This window comes from Hemitrygon akajei, chromosome 2 (assembly GCF_048418815.1).
Source record: "Hemitrygon akajei chromosome 2, sHemAka1.3, whole genome shotgun sequence".
Lineage (NCBI taxonomy): Eukaryota > Metazoa > Chordata > Chondrichthyes > Myliobatiformes > Dasyatidae > Hemitrygon > Hemitrygon akajei.
The window spans coordinates 145,948,385-145,964,758 of NC_133125.1; the positions used below are offsets into that span (position 1 = coordinate 145,948,385).

At 41.8% G+C, this 16,374-nt stretch overlaps 1 protein-coding gene across 1 annotated transcript in view; it reads left to right on the forward strand.

Annotated features, from left to right (window-relative positions):
• The window catches only part of LOC140716514 (antigen peptide transporter 2-like), a 44,476-nt gene that overhangs the window by 5,157 nt on the left and 22,945 nt on the right, over positions 1 to 16,374 (forward strand). Inside the window, exons 4-7 of the mRNA XM_073029314.1 lie at positions 1,478 to 1,608; positions 1,683 to 1,888; positions 2,311 to 2,508; positions 3,655 to 3,783. Coding sequence (XP_072885415.1) covers positions 1,478 to 1,608; positions 1,683 to 1,888; positions 2,311 to 2,508; positions 3,655 to 3,783 — 664 coding nt within the window. The remainder of the gene's footprint in view (positions 1 to 1,477; positions 1,609 to 1,682; positions 1,889 to 2,310; positions 2,509 to 3,654; positions 3,784 to 16,374) is intronic.

The window sequence follows — 16,374 nt, forward strand, 5'->3', positions numbered from 1 at the left end:
TTAAATGCCTCTGTCAATTTAGAGGCATTGTGTGAGATGTAACACTGAACTTTGGCCTACCCTGTGCATGCCAACCATGTATTCCATTTTCTACCACTTGGTCCACTTCCAGTCTGCCTTGGCAATTGAAGTGCTCGTCTGGATGCTACTTAAGTGTTGTGAGTCTCTGCCTTCACCAACCCCTTAGGCAGTGTGTTCAGATTCTAACCACCCTTTAGGTGAGAAAATTCTTCAGTTTTTCCCAGATCCTACCATTCATTGTGTAATGTCATCATTTTTCCTAAGGTGCCTCACCTCTTAGCTATCAGAAATAAATTCCATCTGCCATTGCTCTGCTCAGTAAGTCAACTGATACACATCACTCTGTCACCTGAGACTTCTCATTGTCAATGCCACAATAAATTTCTGTGTCATCAGTAAACTTAGTAATCATATCTCCTTCATTTGTACTTAAATTATCAATACATATTAACAATGTAAGGATCTCTGTGGTAAACCACTGGTCACTGGATTCCGATCACAAAGGAAAACCTCCAACATCACGCGCTGTCTCTGGTCACAAAGCAAATTTTGATCCATTTTGTCAACTTGCCCTGGATACGTTGAGCCCTGACCTTTTGGGCCAAGTCTCCCAATGGGACCCCGTCAAAGGCTTTACTGAAGTTCAAATTGACCACATCACTGTACTACCTTCAATATATATTTTTTAAGGAGTGAATTAATAAAGTTGGTCAGAAGGGATATCCCACACAAACAAAGCCATGCTGACTACCTATGATGAATAGGCCTTTCAAAGTGTAGATTTTTCCAATAAATTCCCTTTCAGTCCTTTCCAAAGTAATTTTATTACCCAAGTACATAGATGTCACCGTGTACTACCCTAAGATTCATTTTCTGCAGGCATTCACAGTAAATAGAAAGTAACGCAATAGAATAAATGAAAATCGCATATGACTGAGATGGACAAATAACCAATGTGCAAAAGACACTAAATTATGTGAATACAAAAAGAAAAAAATAATAAAATAAGAAGAAATAAATATGGAGACCAGGTATTGTAGAGTATTCATTTGGGGTGAATGACATTATCCCTACTGGTTGAGGGGTAATAACTGTACTTGAACCTGGTGGTGGTGTGGGACTTAAGCTCCAGTATCTCCTTCCTGATGGCAACAACAAGAAGAGAGCATGGTAGGGGTCCTTAATGATGGATGCTACTTTTCTGCACCAGTGCTCTTTCTAAATGGGCTAATAAACTAATAATCTGAGACTGAATTCAAGTCCCATCATGGCTGTGGAATTTAAATTTAAATAATCTTGAATTTAAAACTAAGTAGACATTATTAAAGTTATGTTTTATTGCTTAAAACCCTATCTGTTTCCTTCAAGGATGAACAAAGGTAAAACATTGTTAAAGAGCAAAAAACTGCTGTAAAAGTGAAATAATTGAATTAAAATGTTGATTTCTTCTCTCTAGCTCTCTTTCTGCTGGATGCCGTGGAGGTCTATTTACATTCACAATCGCCCGACTTAACAAACGGATCCGGAATCTTCTTTTCAAATCCTTGACCTCTCAGGAAATTGGATTTTTCGAGAGCACCCACACAGGTAGGTTCTGTCCAGAGTCAGTCAGCCCACAATGACATCATCAGAAGTATTCACGTTCTCTCTTGCTCCAATAGGTGAAATCATATCCCGTCTGTCCACGGACACAACAGCGATGAGTCGCTCTATTGCTCTCAATGTCAACGTCTTCCTTCGGAGTCTTATAAACACTATCGGCATGTACTTCTTCATGTTCAAGATCTCCTGGCAACTTACTTTACTAACGTTTATTGAGTCTCCTCTAACTGGAGCAGCACAGAAGTTGTACAACAAATATTATCAGGTACTTAAATGTATGCAGTGAGTTATGTGTTTTGAAAAATAATGCTGGGCTGAATTTAACCATTGTATCAGTACTGGCTCTTTGTAAGAGCAATCCAGGCAGTCCCACAGCCCACAACATTGAAATTCAGTAATTTCAGATACCAATCCATGAGATCTAAAATTGAATGTGCCTTCATCACTCCACCAGGTATAGAGGTATACAAAATTCTGAGGGTTATAGATAGAGTAAATGCGATTGTTTTTTTTCCACTGAGGTTGGGTGCTCCTGATCGCAGCCACTGGCTGTGCTCCAGATTTGGTTACTTTTACAATTACATTCATTCTGTGTTTCCTGGTTCTTGATTCTTCCATCAGTGGGAGACTGTGTGGGGCAGACAGCATTTCTCAGGATATTTTACTAACCTGCTGTTGAAATGTTAGGCTCTGGCAAAGGAGATCCAAGATTCAATGGCAAAGTCAGACCAGGAGGCAGCTGAAGTAATTTCTTCTATCAAAACTGTGAGGAGCTTTGCAACAGAAGAAGAAGAAGCAAAACGTTATCATACGAAACTTTTAAATACACAAAATCTAAAAATCAAACGAGACTTTATCCAAATTGGCTACTTGCTGTTCCGGAGGGTGAGTGAACTTGTGCAATGAGATGTGTCTGATATGCAAGGAGCCACTCTGTTACGAGAAGCGATGGCTTTGAAGTTATTAGATGTTGTACAACAATCCCAAGTAAGGGGTAAGAATGGATTTTGTAGATCATGATGATGATGGTGGGTCACAGAAAATGTTATTTGGCAAATCGAGCATTGAGTACAGGAGATGGGATGTTATGTTGAAGTGGTATAAGATGTTGGTGAGGCCTAATTTGGAGTATTGTGAGCATTTTTAGTCACCTACCTACAGGAAAGACATGTTTGAAAGAGTACAGAGAAAATTTACAGGAATGTTGCCGGGTCTGGAGAACCAGATTAGAAGGAATGATTGAATAGGTTAGAACTTTATTCTTTGAAACATAGAAGTTTGAGGGGAAATTTGATAGAGGTATACAAAATTATGAGGGGTATAGCTAGGGTAAATGTGATCAGCCTTTTTCTCTGAGGTTGGGTGGGACTACAACTAGAGGTCATGGGTTAAGAATAAAAGGTGAAAAGTTTAAGGGGGACATGAGAAACTTCTTTACTCAGAGGGTCATGAGAGTGTGAATGAGCTGTCAATGCAAGTGGTGCATGCAAGTTTAATTTCAACATTTAAGAGAAGTTTGGATAGGTATGCAGATGGTAAGGGTATGGATGGCTGTGGTCCTGGTGCAGGTCAATGGGAGTAAGCAGTTCGACATGGTTCGACATGGACTAGATGCATTGAAGAGCCTGTTTCAGTGCTGTACTTTCTATGACTCTGTAAATTGGTGGGAGGGGGGGAATGTTGGTGGGAAATTAGCATAGACCAGATTTTTCCAAGATAGCCAGGTGCTGATGGAGTAGCAGCTAAAGCAGTTGTTAAAGGTGAAAATTTAAGAGTGTTGTTCATTTTACTTCCTTTGTGGGCTTTACTTTTATGTAACCTGCAGAGGTGACCACCTAATTAGATTTGCCACTGTTGCTGGCTTTTGATCTGGGCTCTAGATTTAATTGGTTATATTTGTGCTATTCACTTGTTGTAAGTTCCATGTCCTTGTCTGCCTCATTAATTAATGCAACATCTTATACCCACTCAATTACAGTGCTTTACTTGCTTTAGTTTAAATCCTTATAATCATTTCTGGTCTTCTTTCAGCTCCTCCAACTGCTTATGCACATCTTTATACTGTACTGTGGGAAAGAACTAATTGAAAGTGGTTACATGACTGTGGGAAGTCTGGTCTCCTTTATGCTTTATCAGACAGATGTTGGTGCTTATATTCAGGTAAGTTTCTATTAGATGAGTTACTCCCTCACAGTAAGATTAATTCTTTCCCTCCATCCCTACTTACTCCTTATCCACAACTAATACCCCTCTCCACAAAAGTCAGATACATAGAAAATTGGCTAGACCACTTTTAGAATACTTTGTGCAGTTCTGGTCGCCATACTGGGGAAGAATGTGATTACAGTGAGAGAGTGTGGAGATTCGCCAGGATTTTGCCTGGGATGCAGTGTTTCAGTTATGAGACGAGACTGGAGAGGCTGAGTTTGTTTTCTTTGGAGTGGAGTAGGCTGAGGAAACCCTGATGGGTGTACCTTATTGTCCACCCTGTGTAAATCTCCTTCCTCATAAGCAATCTTTCTCTCAAAAGATGTTTTAAACAAAAGAGCATTAGAACATAGAATATGGAAGAGTACAGCACAGGAACTGGCCCTTTCACCCATGATGTTGTGCCAAACTGATTAAACTGCCCACCTAAACTAATCCATGTCCCTATCCCTCTGTTCACTGCACATACATGTGGCAAAAAGCCTCCATGGACCCCTTGCGTAACGGTGTTGGCCCATGGCATAAAAAAGGTTGAGGACCTGTGCTCTGGAACATCTTTATCATATCTGCCTCCATCAGCCTCCCAGGCACTCACTACTTACTGTAATAAAACAATTTTTCCTGCAAATCTCTGTTGAACTCACCCCCTTTCACCGTAATGACATGCTGTTGAATTATAACAAGCTAAGTTAGGCAAATCACTAAATGAATCATAATTAATTCAAAACACACCTTTTATTGTCCCAGCACAAATATCCATCAAATTTCCACTGTTCGTTTGAAGAAATACTATTCCCTTTTTTACAGTTACTTATCTCCACCACATCTTCTCAGGATGAGGCTTTCCATTGCAGTACGTCTGAGATGTCCTCCTCCTACAAAGAATGAAGTTTCTCTTCGTCTACCATTGATGCTGCTCTCACTCACATCTCCATTTCCTGGATATCCACCCTCATTCTATCTTTGTGATGCCATAACAGAGATAAAGTTCCTCTACCTTACCTACCACCCCGTGAGCCTCCATATCCCGTGTAATATTCTCCGTAACTTGTGCCATCTTCAACAGCATCCTACCTCAAAGTACATCTTTCCCTCCACTTTCCACAGAGATCACTCTTTGTGACTCTCTGGACTATTCATCCCTCCTCATTGTTCTCCCGCCTGGTACTTATCACTGCAGGCAGACAAGTGCTACACCTGCCCCTTCACTTCCTCCCTCAGGGCCCTCACCAGCTCTTCCAGGTGAGACAATACTTCACCTGCAAGTCTGTCGGAGACATCTACTGTATCTGTCCTCCCAGTGCGGTGGTCTCTATATCAGTGAAACCCGACATACAATAAATTGAAGGATTGCTTCGTCAAGCACAGTTTGCCACAAAAGACGGGTTTACCTGCTGGCCACACATTTTAATTACGGACTCGTCTGCTGCCATGATGAGGGCAACTCAGGTGTGATGAGGAACACTTCATTCCTTGGGGGTAGCCTCCAGCCTGACGGCATGAACATCGATTTCTCTAGATTCCGGTAATTTCTCCCCTCTCCCCATTCTCTCTTTTTCCATTCCCCATTCTGGTTCCTCTCTTACCCTTTCTGTTCTTCTCACCTGTGTATCAACCCCCCCGGTGCACCTCCTGCTTCTCTTTCTCCCATGGTTTACTCTTCATTAATCTTCAGGCCTCTACCTTTTCTACCTATCACCTCCCAGCTTTTCATTTCATCCCCTCCTCAGCTGATTTCACCTTTCACCTGTCAGCTTGTACTCCTGCCTTTCCAGCTCCTTCTTATTCTGGCTTCTTTTCCCGTCCTTTCCAGTTCGATGAAGGTTAGCCCAAAATGTGAACTGTTTATTCATTTCCATAGATGCTGCCTGACCTGCTGAGATCTTCAAGTATTTTATGTATATTTATCTATTAAATTATGTTGATTCTGGGGCAACACTTGAAATCCTGAATGTCATCATACTCTTTGTACAAATACTCGCTCAGACCATCATTACAGCTTACAAAACTGAAATAAGGGATTTCCTACTTGCTAAACAATTGACCCTTCTCCCTGCCCGTAGGATGGGGTCTTCTTTGTAATACTCAATTTCTGGAGCTCTTGCCGATTTACATCCAAAACCCCTCATTCCTATTCTCTTTCCTTATCAGTTCAAACTGTTGCGTTTTGATTTTAAACATGAGAAAATAGATAGATAGATAGATACTTTATTCATCCCCATGGGGAAATTCAACTTTTTTCCAATGTCCCATACACTTGTTGTAGCAAAACTAATTACATACAATACTTAACTCAGTAAAGAATATGATATGCATCTAAATCACTATCTCAAAAAGCATTAATAATAGCTTTTAAAAAGTTCTTAAGTCCTGGCGGTAGAATTGTAAAGCCTAATGGCATTGGGGAGTATTGACCTCTTCATCCTGTCTGAGGAGCATTGCATCGATAGTAACCTGTCGCTGAAACTGCTTCTCTGTCTCTGGATGGTGCTATGTAGAGGATGTTCAGAGTTATCCATAATTGACCGTAGCCTACTCAGTGCCCTTCGCTCAGCTACCGATGTTAAACTCTCCAGTACTTTGCCCACGACAGAGCCCGCCTTCCTTACCAGCTTATTAAGACGTGAGGTGTCCCTCTTCTTAATGCTTCCTCCCCAACACGCCACCACAAAGAAGAGGGCGCTCTCCACAACTGACCTATAGAACATCTTCAGCATCTCACTACAGACATTGAATGACGCCAACCTTCTTAGGAAGTACAGTCGACTCTGTGCCTTCCTGCACAAGGCATCTGTGTTGGCAGTCCAGTCTAGCTACTCGTCTAACTGTACTCCCAGATACTTGTAGGTCTTAACCTGCTCCACACATTCTCCATTAATGATCACTGGCTCCATATGAGGCCTAGATCTCCTAAAGTCCACCACCATCTCCTTGGTCTTGGTGATATTGAGACGCAGGTAGTTTGAGTTGCACCATATCACAAAGTCCTGTATCACAAAATCTGTAGATGCTGGAAGTCCAAAGCAAACAAAATGCTGGAGGAACTCGGGCAGAGTCTATGAAAGTGAATAAACTGTTGATGTTTCAGACTTTGAGAACAAAGAAGAAGAAAGATGCCAGAATAATAAAGGAGGGAAAGGAGGATAGCAAGAAGGTGATAGATGAAGCTAGTTGGGTAGAAAATATAAAGGGCTAGAGAGGAAAGAATCTGGTAGGAGAGGAGGAGACAATAGGAGAAGGGGAAGGAGGAGGGCACTAGAGGGAGGTGACGGGTAGGAGAGAAAGAGGTAAGAAGCCAGAGTGGGGAATAGAAGAAGAGGGGAGGGGGGATTTTTTTACTGGAAGGAGAAATCAATCTTCATGCCATCAGGTTGGAGACTATCCAGATGGAATATACGTAGTTGCTCCTAACCGTGAGGGTGGCCTCACCTTGGCACAAGAGGAGTCCATGAACCGACATGTCGGAATGGGAATCAGAATTAAATTGTTTGGCCACCAGGAAGTTCTGCTTTTGCTGGATGGAGCAGAGGTGCTTTACAAAGCGGTCCCCCAATTTATGAAATTCTCACCAATGTAGAGGAGGCTGCATGGCGTGTACCGGATACAACAGATGACCCCAACAGATTTACAGGTGAAGTATTGCCACACCTGCAGGGACTGTTTGAGGGCCTGAATGGAGGTGAGGGAGGAGATGAATGGGCAGGTGCAGCATTTTGGCTGCTTGCAGGGATACGTGCTAAGAGGGAGATTGGTAGGGAGGGACGAATGGTCAAAGGAATCATTGAGGGAACAATCCCTATGGAAAGTGAAGAGAGGGGAGATATAAAGATATGTTTGTCGCCAATTCCTTTGGAAATGGCGGAAGAGGAAAATGTGTTCGATGTGAAAGCTCGTGGGGTTGTAGGCATGAACAAGAGGAGCTCTATCACTGTTAAGATGGTGGGAAGACAGGGTGCGCATGGATGTTTGGGAAATGGAAGAGATGTGGATGAGAGCAACTTCAGTGGTGGAGGAAGGGAAACCCTGTTCTTTGAAGAGGGAGGTCATCTCTGATCACAAACAAGAGAAAATCTGCAGAATCTGGAAATCCAAGCAACACACACAAAATACTGGAAGAACTCAGTAGGATGGGCAGCATCTATGGAAAAGAGTATGGTTGACATTTTGGGCTGAAACCCTTCATCAGGACATCTGATGTTCTGAAAGGAAAGCCACATCCTGGGAACAGATGCGGCAGAGACAAAGGAACAGATTTTGTTGTCTCTGACCTACTTGGCTAATGTGCGTCAGCTTTTCATTGTATTTGGTCCAAGGTAGCATCGTATTATTCCTCCTCTCCCATTAAAATCCGTGTGCCATCTCACTGAGTAAGACCAGTAAATAACAGTTCAACCAGGGCAACCACTTGCTGGGCTCAATTACTTCAATTGACGTGGACTGCCCTTTTCATAAAACTGCATCTTTTTAGCAAAGAACATCTCAAAACAAGTTGTTTGGAAATTATCTCTAGCAGTTTATCATTAGGGTATTCTCTTTTAATGTTTTGATCCAGCTATTCCTGAGCAAGAAAGAACCAGTGCACAGAACAGTTCACAAAATGGAGGTTACTGAACATGCTCACAAGATGGTGGCCTTCATTCCTTCCGCCACTTAGCAACAACAAACAAATTTATTATGTCTATTTTCAGTATACCTTGCTCATTCCAGTTAGATATTTGTTTTCCATATATTGATTCTTTCATGCCCTTTGGTATTAGACATTTCAATCATGGAAAAAAGATACCAGCTTTTTAAGATAGTCTTATAAACTTCAAATGGGTTTCTTCTTGGTCTCTGCTACTCTAGAGAAATTAACCCAAGTTTGTCCATCCTCTCCTTATAACATGCCCTCTAATTCAGGCAGCATTGTGCTAATCCTCTTCTACACCATCTCCAAAGCCTCCACGTTCTTTACTAAATTGGGGCAACCAAAACTGAATTCAGTACTGCAGTTGCTGCCTAACTAAATCTTTATTGAGCTGCAACATAGCCTCCCGACTTTCAAACTCAGTTCCTTGACTAATATAGGCAAGCATGCTATATGCATTCTTTACCACCCTATCAGCATATAGCCAAGAAACTATAGCCTTGAACCACAAGATCTATTTGCACATGAACACTGTTAAGGGTCTAATGGTGTACAGTCCCTTTACCTTGGATTTCCTGAAATGCAAAACTACTTCATCTGTCATTTCTGCAACTGATCTATATTGGAATGTGTCCTTTGCCAGTCTTCTTTGCTATACACAATCTTCGTACCATCTGTAGACTTGCCCACTGTTCTATGGGTAAGCCAATTCTGAAATAAAAGTCTTTAATTTACCAAATGATCCCATGCATCTTCATCTTCTGGATGAGCCTCCCATGAGGAATCTTGTCAAACGCTTTACTAAAAATCCATTTAGACAACATCCAAAGCTCTACCTTCATCAATCACTCTTGTCACCTCGTCAGAAGATCAATCAAGTTAGTAAGATGCAACTTGCCCACAAAAAGCCATGCTGGCAGTTCCTAATTAGGCCATGTTTTTCAAATGTTCATTAATCCTACCCCTAAGAATTCCCTCCAGTAACTTACCTACTACCAATGTGAGTCTCACAAATCCATAGTTTTCAGGATTATTCCTATTTCCCTACTTGAACAATGGAATAACATTAGCCAATCCTCCAGGATCTTACCAGTGGCTATAGAGAACACAAAGATCTTGGCCCAAGAATGTCCTTTGCCTCTCTTAATAACTTGGCGTACATGCCATCCAGCCCTGGGAACTAATTCACCTTCATGCTCTTTAAGAGACCCAAAACTACATCTTTCTTTATTTCAAAATGCCCTAGCAATTTGGCATGCTTCACAGTGATCACCACATTCTTATTTTCCCTCCACTTGATAACTAAAAAGGTTCATTTATTATCAAAGTATATTTGCAGCATACAGCTCTGAGATTCTTCATCTCAGATAGCCACAAAGCACAGAAACGCAGTGGAAGTCAGTTCAGAGAGAAACAGCAAACCCACCTCCTTGCACAAAAAAAGAGTGGCAACACAATTATCAATCCCCAAACTCTCCTCCTTCCACACAAAACGCAACATGAGCATTGGCCTCCAAATCTCCTTCTTCCCCACACAAAAAAACTAACAAAAGTTATACCACAAAAACATTGACACTTTGAACTTTAATCAGCCAAGTGGAGTTGAATGTTAACCTGCGCTCCGTCCTGCAGCCTCCTCACCTCGAGGATTGCACTTGCTGCCTCCTCTCGAACAAAGCTCTCGATCATCCAAACAATCTCCAAACTGCAAATCACTGGCTCCAACAGTTCCAGAAACGTATTCAAGATGAAAAACAGAGGTTTAAAAAAAAGTGAAATAAATAGTTCCATGTTCTATTCAGAAGATGTCGACTGAGGATACTGATAAAAAGTACTTGTTTAGGACCTCAACCACGTACTCTGCCTCCAAACGCCTGTTCCCTCCTTTATTCTTGAGTGGTCGTACTACTCCCTAGTTATCCTTTTGCTCTTAACGTAGGTATAGAATGCCTTGAGATTCTCTTTAATCCTACTTGCCAAAGACTTTTCATGGCTGTCCTGGCTTTCGTAATTCCCTTCTTAAATTCTTTGAGCCATCTTTGTAATCCTCAAGGGCTCTGTTTGATTTTAGCTTCCTAAACCATACGTAAGTTTCCTTTGTATGGAAACAGTTCCACTTCTGTTGACTTCCAAGTTTCCCTTACCTTGCCATCCTTGTCCATTCTTCTTACTGGAACACACCTGTCCTGTAATCTGTGCATTTGGTCTTTAAACAGGCTTCAGGGGTCAGATGTGTTCTTGCCCAAAAATAGCTGTTTGAAATTAACTCTCCCTAGTTCCTGCCAAATTACTGTGATAATTTGCCCTGCTCCAACTTCATAACCCCCTGCAAGGTTCATGCTTATCTGTGGCTTTCTTAAAAATGAGGGTTAAATACAAGAAATTCTGCAGACGTTAGAAATCCAAAACAGCAAGGGCCCTGGCCCGAGGTATCGATTGATCCACGCTTATCCCCCTTACCTATAATACTCAGAGCATTACAATACACATTTCATCCCATCTGTCCCTTCAAACCAGCCTTTCTCAACATTTTTGCCCTGGAGGAGACCTTGAAATAATTTTCAGGTCTCAGGGAACCCCCTGCGTAAAAATGATTATATCTACAGCTCGTGGTACATTAGCGTGATCAGTAAATTGTATATATAATGATCCAAAATAGTTGTCAATGCTCTTTTGAGTAGAGAATGAATTTTTAGACAACCTTTCTTAAAAATAAAACGGGTAGTTAAGCTTAGCGTACCTTTATTGAAATTAATCTTTTTCTTTCCATTTCATAAATTTTAAAAACTCATAAGACAAACATAATAAATTTCTGTTAAATAACTGGCTTAAGCCAAAATGGGATTTTTGGCTTAGAATAGGAGGCCTAGAATCCTTCTCTTTTATCTCACACCTCCTCTTCAAAAATCACCACATTGGACCATCAGACATGTCTGTAAAGCACAGAGGTTAATAAAACATAAAAAGAAGGGCATAATAAATAACTAAATGAGAAGACCACAAAAAATATGAAAACTTCACAGTACAATTCATTCCTAACCTATGCAATCCACCTTTTGCAACGTTTACAACAACAGCAAAGCTGAGTTGTGGCACATAAAAATTCCTTCCTCAATGAAAATTTCCCTCCAATTTTCTACTACACTGGTAGAGTTTGTTCACTCCCATAAGTCAATCGCAAGGGAAAGTTGGGGAAGGTAATTCAGGAGAGAGAGGCTCTTGGAAACGCACTTCACACTCCTCATCAGCCTATCGTTCTCCTGTCCGTGCAATACAGCACTCAGCAGCAGTCTATGATCCTCCCCTCCATGCAATACAGTGCTCCCCATTATCAACGGCCTCCCCTATCTTGTGACAAGAACTGAGAATGGACTCAATCAAATAAAAACAGTCCTACTGTACACTGCCATACTGGGCTGAGAGACCTCTAACAGGGTTGCTTGATCAACCACCATTACTAGCACTAGCATTGCACATTGTGCGAAGTTCAAAGCGTGATTTTTTTTAAAATCACGATCTGTCATGGAACCCCTAGTAACCTCTTGCAGAACTTAGGGTTCCATGGAACCCCGGTTGAGAATCCTTGCTTTAGACCATAAGACACTGGAGCAGAAAGGCCATTCTGCCCATTGAATCTGCTTCACCATTCCACCATGGATGATTTATTATTCCTCAAACCCATTCTCTTGCCTTCTCTCCAAAACCTTTTATGTCTTGGCTAATCAAGACCTATCAATCTCCACTTTAAATAAGCCCAATGATTTGTCCTCAGCTGTCTGTGGCAACAAACTATACAGATTCACCACCCTCTGGCTAAAGAAATTTGTCCTCATCTCTGTTCAAAATGGAGGTCTCTTTTTTTCTGAGGCTGTGCTCTCTGGTACAACTCTGCCACTTTTGGAAAAACCCTTTCCACCTTCACTCTACCTAGTGAGTACAGGCCCAGATCAAGCAAACGCTCCTCATATGTCAACCCTTTCATTCCAGGGATCATTCTCATGAACCTCCTCTGGACCCTCTGAATGCCAGCACACCTTTTTAAATAAGAGGCCCAAAATTGCTCACAATACTTAAGTACAGTCTGATCAATGCCTAATAAAACCGCAGTATTACATCCTTGCTTTTATATTTTAGTCCTTTCAAAACTAATGCTAACATTGCATTTGCCTTCCTCACCACCAACTCAATCTGCAAGTTATCCTTTAGGAAATCTTGCACAAGAATTCCCAAGTCCCTTTAGACCTCTGATTTTTTAAATCTTCTCATCGTTCAGAAAATAGTCTGTACCTTTATTCCTTCTGTCAAAGAGCATGACAGTGCACTTTACTACATTGTATTCCAACCACCTCTACTTTGCCCATTCTCCCAATACAAGTCCTTCTGCAGACTCCCTGCTTCCTTAACACTACCTGCCCCTCTACCTATCTTTGTATCGTCTGCACACTTGCCCATAAATCCATCAATTCCTTCATCCAAATCATTGACAATATAATGTGAAAAGAAGTGATCACAGCATCGACTTCTGTGGGACTCTCCTAGTCACTGACAGCCAACCAGAACAGGCTCCATTTATTCCCAGTTTCCTCCTGCCAGTCAGCCTGTCATGCTAATACAGTATCTTGCATGTAATACAATGGGCTATTATGTTAAACTCATGTGTGGCAACTTGTCATAGGCTTTCTGAAAGTCCAAATGAATAAATCCACTGACTCTCCTATGTCTATCCTTCCTGTTATTTTCTCAAAGAATTCCAACAGATTTGTCAGGCAAGGTCTGTCAAACCTTCTTCCCCTTAAGGAAACCATGCTGACTTTGTTCTATTTTATCATGTGCTTCCGAGTACCCCAAAATCTCATCCTTAATAATGGACTCCAACATCTTCCCAAACACTGAAGTCAGGCTAATTGATGCAGGTGACATCTTTTGAAAGATATTTCAGCTTCCAAAGCACCTTTTTCTTAATAATAGCAATGGCATTCACTTCCGCCTGTAACACTATTGAATTTCTGGTATACTGCTACTGTCTTCCGCAGTGAAGACTGACACAAAATACTTATTAGGTTTGTTGCCATTTTTGCCCCCATTTCTACCTCTCCAGTGTCATTTACAAGTGTCCAATATTCACTTTTGCCTCTCTTTTATTCTTTATACAGTACATCTAAAACACTTCTATATTTTTGGCTAGCTTACCTTCTTATTTCATCCTTTCGCTCTTTGTACCTTTTTTAAGTTGCCTTCTGTGGTTTTTAAAGGCTTCCCAATCCTCTGACTGCCCACTAATGTTTGCAATATTTTATGTCCTCTCTTCTTTTTTGCTGTCTTTGACTTCCCTTGCTAGCCACAGTTACATCATCCTCCTTTCAGGATACTACCTTCATCTGTAGTATGTATCTTTCCTACGTATTGCTCCCAGAAACTCCAGCCAGAGAAACTCTGCCATCATCCTTGTTAGTGACACCCTCCAACTTTGGCCAGCTCCTGTCTCATGTCTCTGTAATTTCCTCTGTAATTCAACTATAATACTGATACATTTGACTTTGTCTTCTCAATCTCAAATTGCTGTGAATTCTATCATATTATGAAGGCTGCCTGTAAGGGTTCCTTTACCTCAAGCTCCCTAATCAAATCTGGCTCATTACACAACACCCAATCCAAAAATGCCTTTCCCCTAGTGGGCTCAACCACAAGCTGCTCTAAAAAGCCATCTCATGGACATTCTACAAATTCCCTCTCTTGGGATCAACCTGATTTTCCCAATCTACCTGCATATTGAAATCCCCCATGACTATCATAACATTGCCCTTATTACATGCTCTTTCTATCTCTGGTTATAATTTGTACCCCATGTCCTGGCTACTGACCAGTGCCTTATAAAGTCTCAGCATTACATCCTTGCTTTTATATTCTAGTCCTCACAAAATGAATGCATTTGCCTTCCTTACCACTGACTCAACCTGCAAGTTAACCTTTAGGGAATCCTGCATGAGGGACTGGCTACTGTTTGGAGCCTCCAACCAGAAACCCTGCTCCCTGCACCAATTCCTCAGCCACGCATTCATCTGCCAAATCATCCTAATCTTACCCTCACTGGTGCATGGCATGGACAGCAATCCAGAGATTACTACCCTGGAGGTAACACAGACAAAAGTTGGAGGAACTCAGCAGGCCAGAATGTATCTGGAAAAGAGTAAACTGTTGAGCTTTCTGGCCGAGACCCTTCATCAGGACTGGAGGGGAAGGGGAGTAGTCAAAATAAGAAGGTGGGTGTGGGGAGGAATAAGTACAAGATGGCAGGTGATAGGTGAAACTGGGGGAGCAGTGAAGTAAAGAGTTGGGAAGTTGATTGGCGAAAGAGATAAAGGGCTGGAGCAGAGGGAATCTGATAGGAGAGGATAGAAGAACATGGAACAAAGAGGAGGGGGAGAAGCACCAGAGGGAGGTGATGGGCAGGTAGGGAGATAAGGTGACAGAGGGAAACAGGAATGGGTTGCTGTGCAATTATCAGAAGTTCGAGAAATCGATGTTCATGCCATCAGGTTGGAGTATGCCACCAGATGGAATATAAGATGTTGCTCTTCCAACCTAAGTGTGACCTCATCATGCCAGATGAGGAGGCCATGGACTGACATATGGGAATGGGAAGTAGAATTGAAATGGGTGGCCACCAGGAAATCCCGCTTCTTGTGGCAGACAGAGTGAATGTGCTTGATGAAGTGGTCTCCCAATCTGCATACGGTCTCACCAAAATACAGGAGGCCACACCAGGAGCACCAAACATAGTATATGACCCCAATAGACTCCCAGGTGAAGTGTTGCCTCATCTGGAAGGACTGTTCAGGGAGTCGCATAGGGAGTGATCCCTGTGGAAAGCAAAAAGTGGGGGGGAGGGAAAGATGTGCTTGGTGGTGTAATTTTGCTGGAGATGGCAGAGGCTGGTGGGGTGGTAACTGAGGACAAGAGGAACCCTATCCTCAGTGGGTAGATGGGGTGAAGCAAGACGTGCATGAAATGGAAGAGATGTGGGTGAAGGCAGCGTTGATGGTGGAGGAAGGAAAGCCTCTTTCTTTGAAGAAGGAGGTCATCTCAGTTGTTCTGGAATGAAAAGCTTCATCCTCAGAGCAGATGCTGCAGAGACAGAGTAAGTGAGAGAATGGTGGGGAGAGGTATTGTCCAGAAAGCTGTGAGAGTCAATGGGTTTATAAAAGATATCAGTAGATAGGCTGTCTCCAGAGATGGCGACTGAAAGATCAATAAAGGGGAAAGAGAGGTGTTGGAAATGGATCAAGTAAATTTGAAGGCAGGGTGGAAGTTGGAGGCAAAATTAATTAAACTAATTTGGTAGAGGGGATGGTACCCAGAGCGATAGGGCCAAGCCTAGGGCAGTTGAAGTGGACAGTGAGGAAGACTATCAAAGCTTGCAATGGGATCTGATTCAGCTGGAAAAATATGCTGAAAAATGGCAGATGGAGTTTAATGTCTGAGGTATTGAATTTTGGGAGACCAAAGGTTGTGAACAGTAGGGTACTGAGGAGTGCGGTAGAACAGAGGAATTTGGGAATACAGATCTATAATTCCAGGTACAGGAGGTCATAAAGAAAGCTTTTGGCACATTGGCCTTCATAAAACAAAGTATTGAATGCAGGAGTTATGATGTTATGTTGAAGTTTTATAAGATGTTGGTGAGGCCAGATTTGGAGAATTGTGCATTCTGGTCAGCTATGTTCAGGAAAGCTTCAGGAATAAGGTGGAAAGAGTTCAGAGAAAGTTTACAAAGATGGTGCTGGGACTTGAGGATTTGAAACATAGTGAAATGTTGAATAGGTTAGGATTTTTTTTTCTCTGAAGCGTAGGAGAACAAGCAGAGCTTTGATAGAAGTATACAAAATTATAAGACGTATAGATAGGTTAAATGCAAG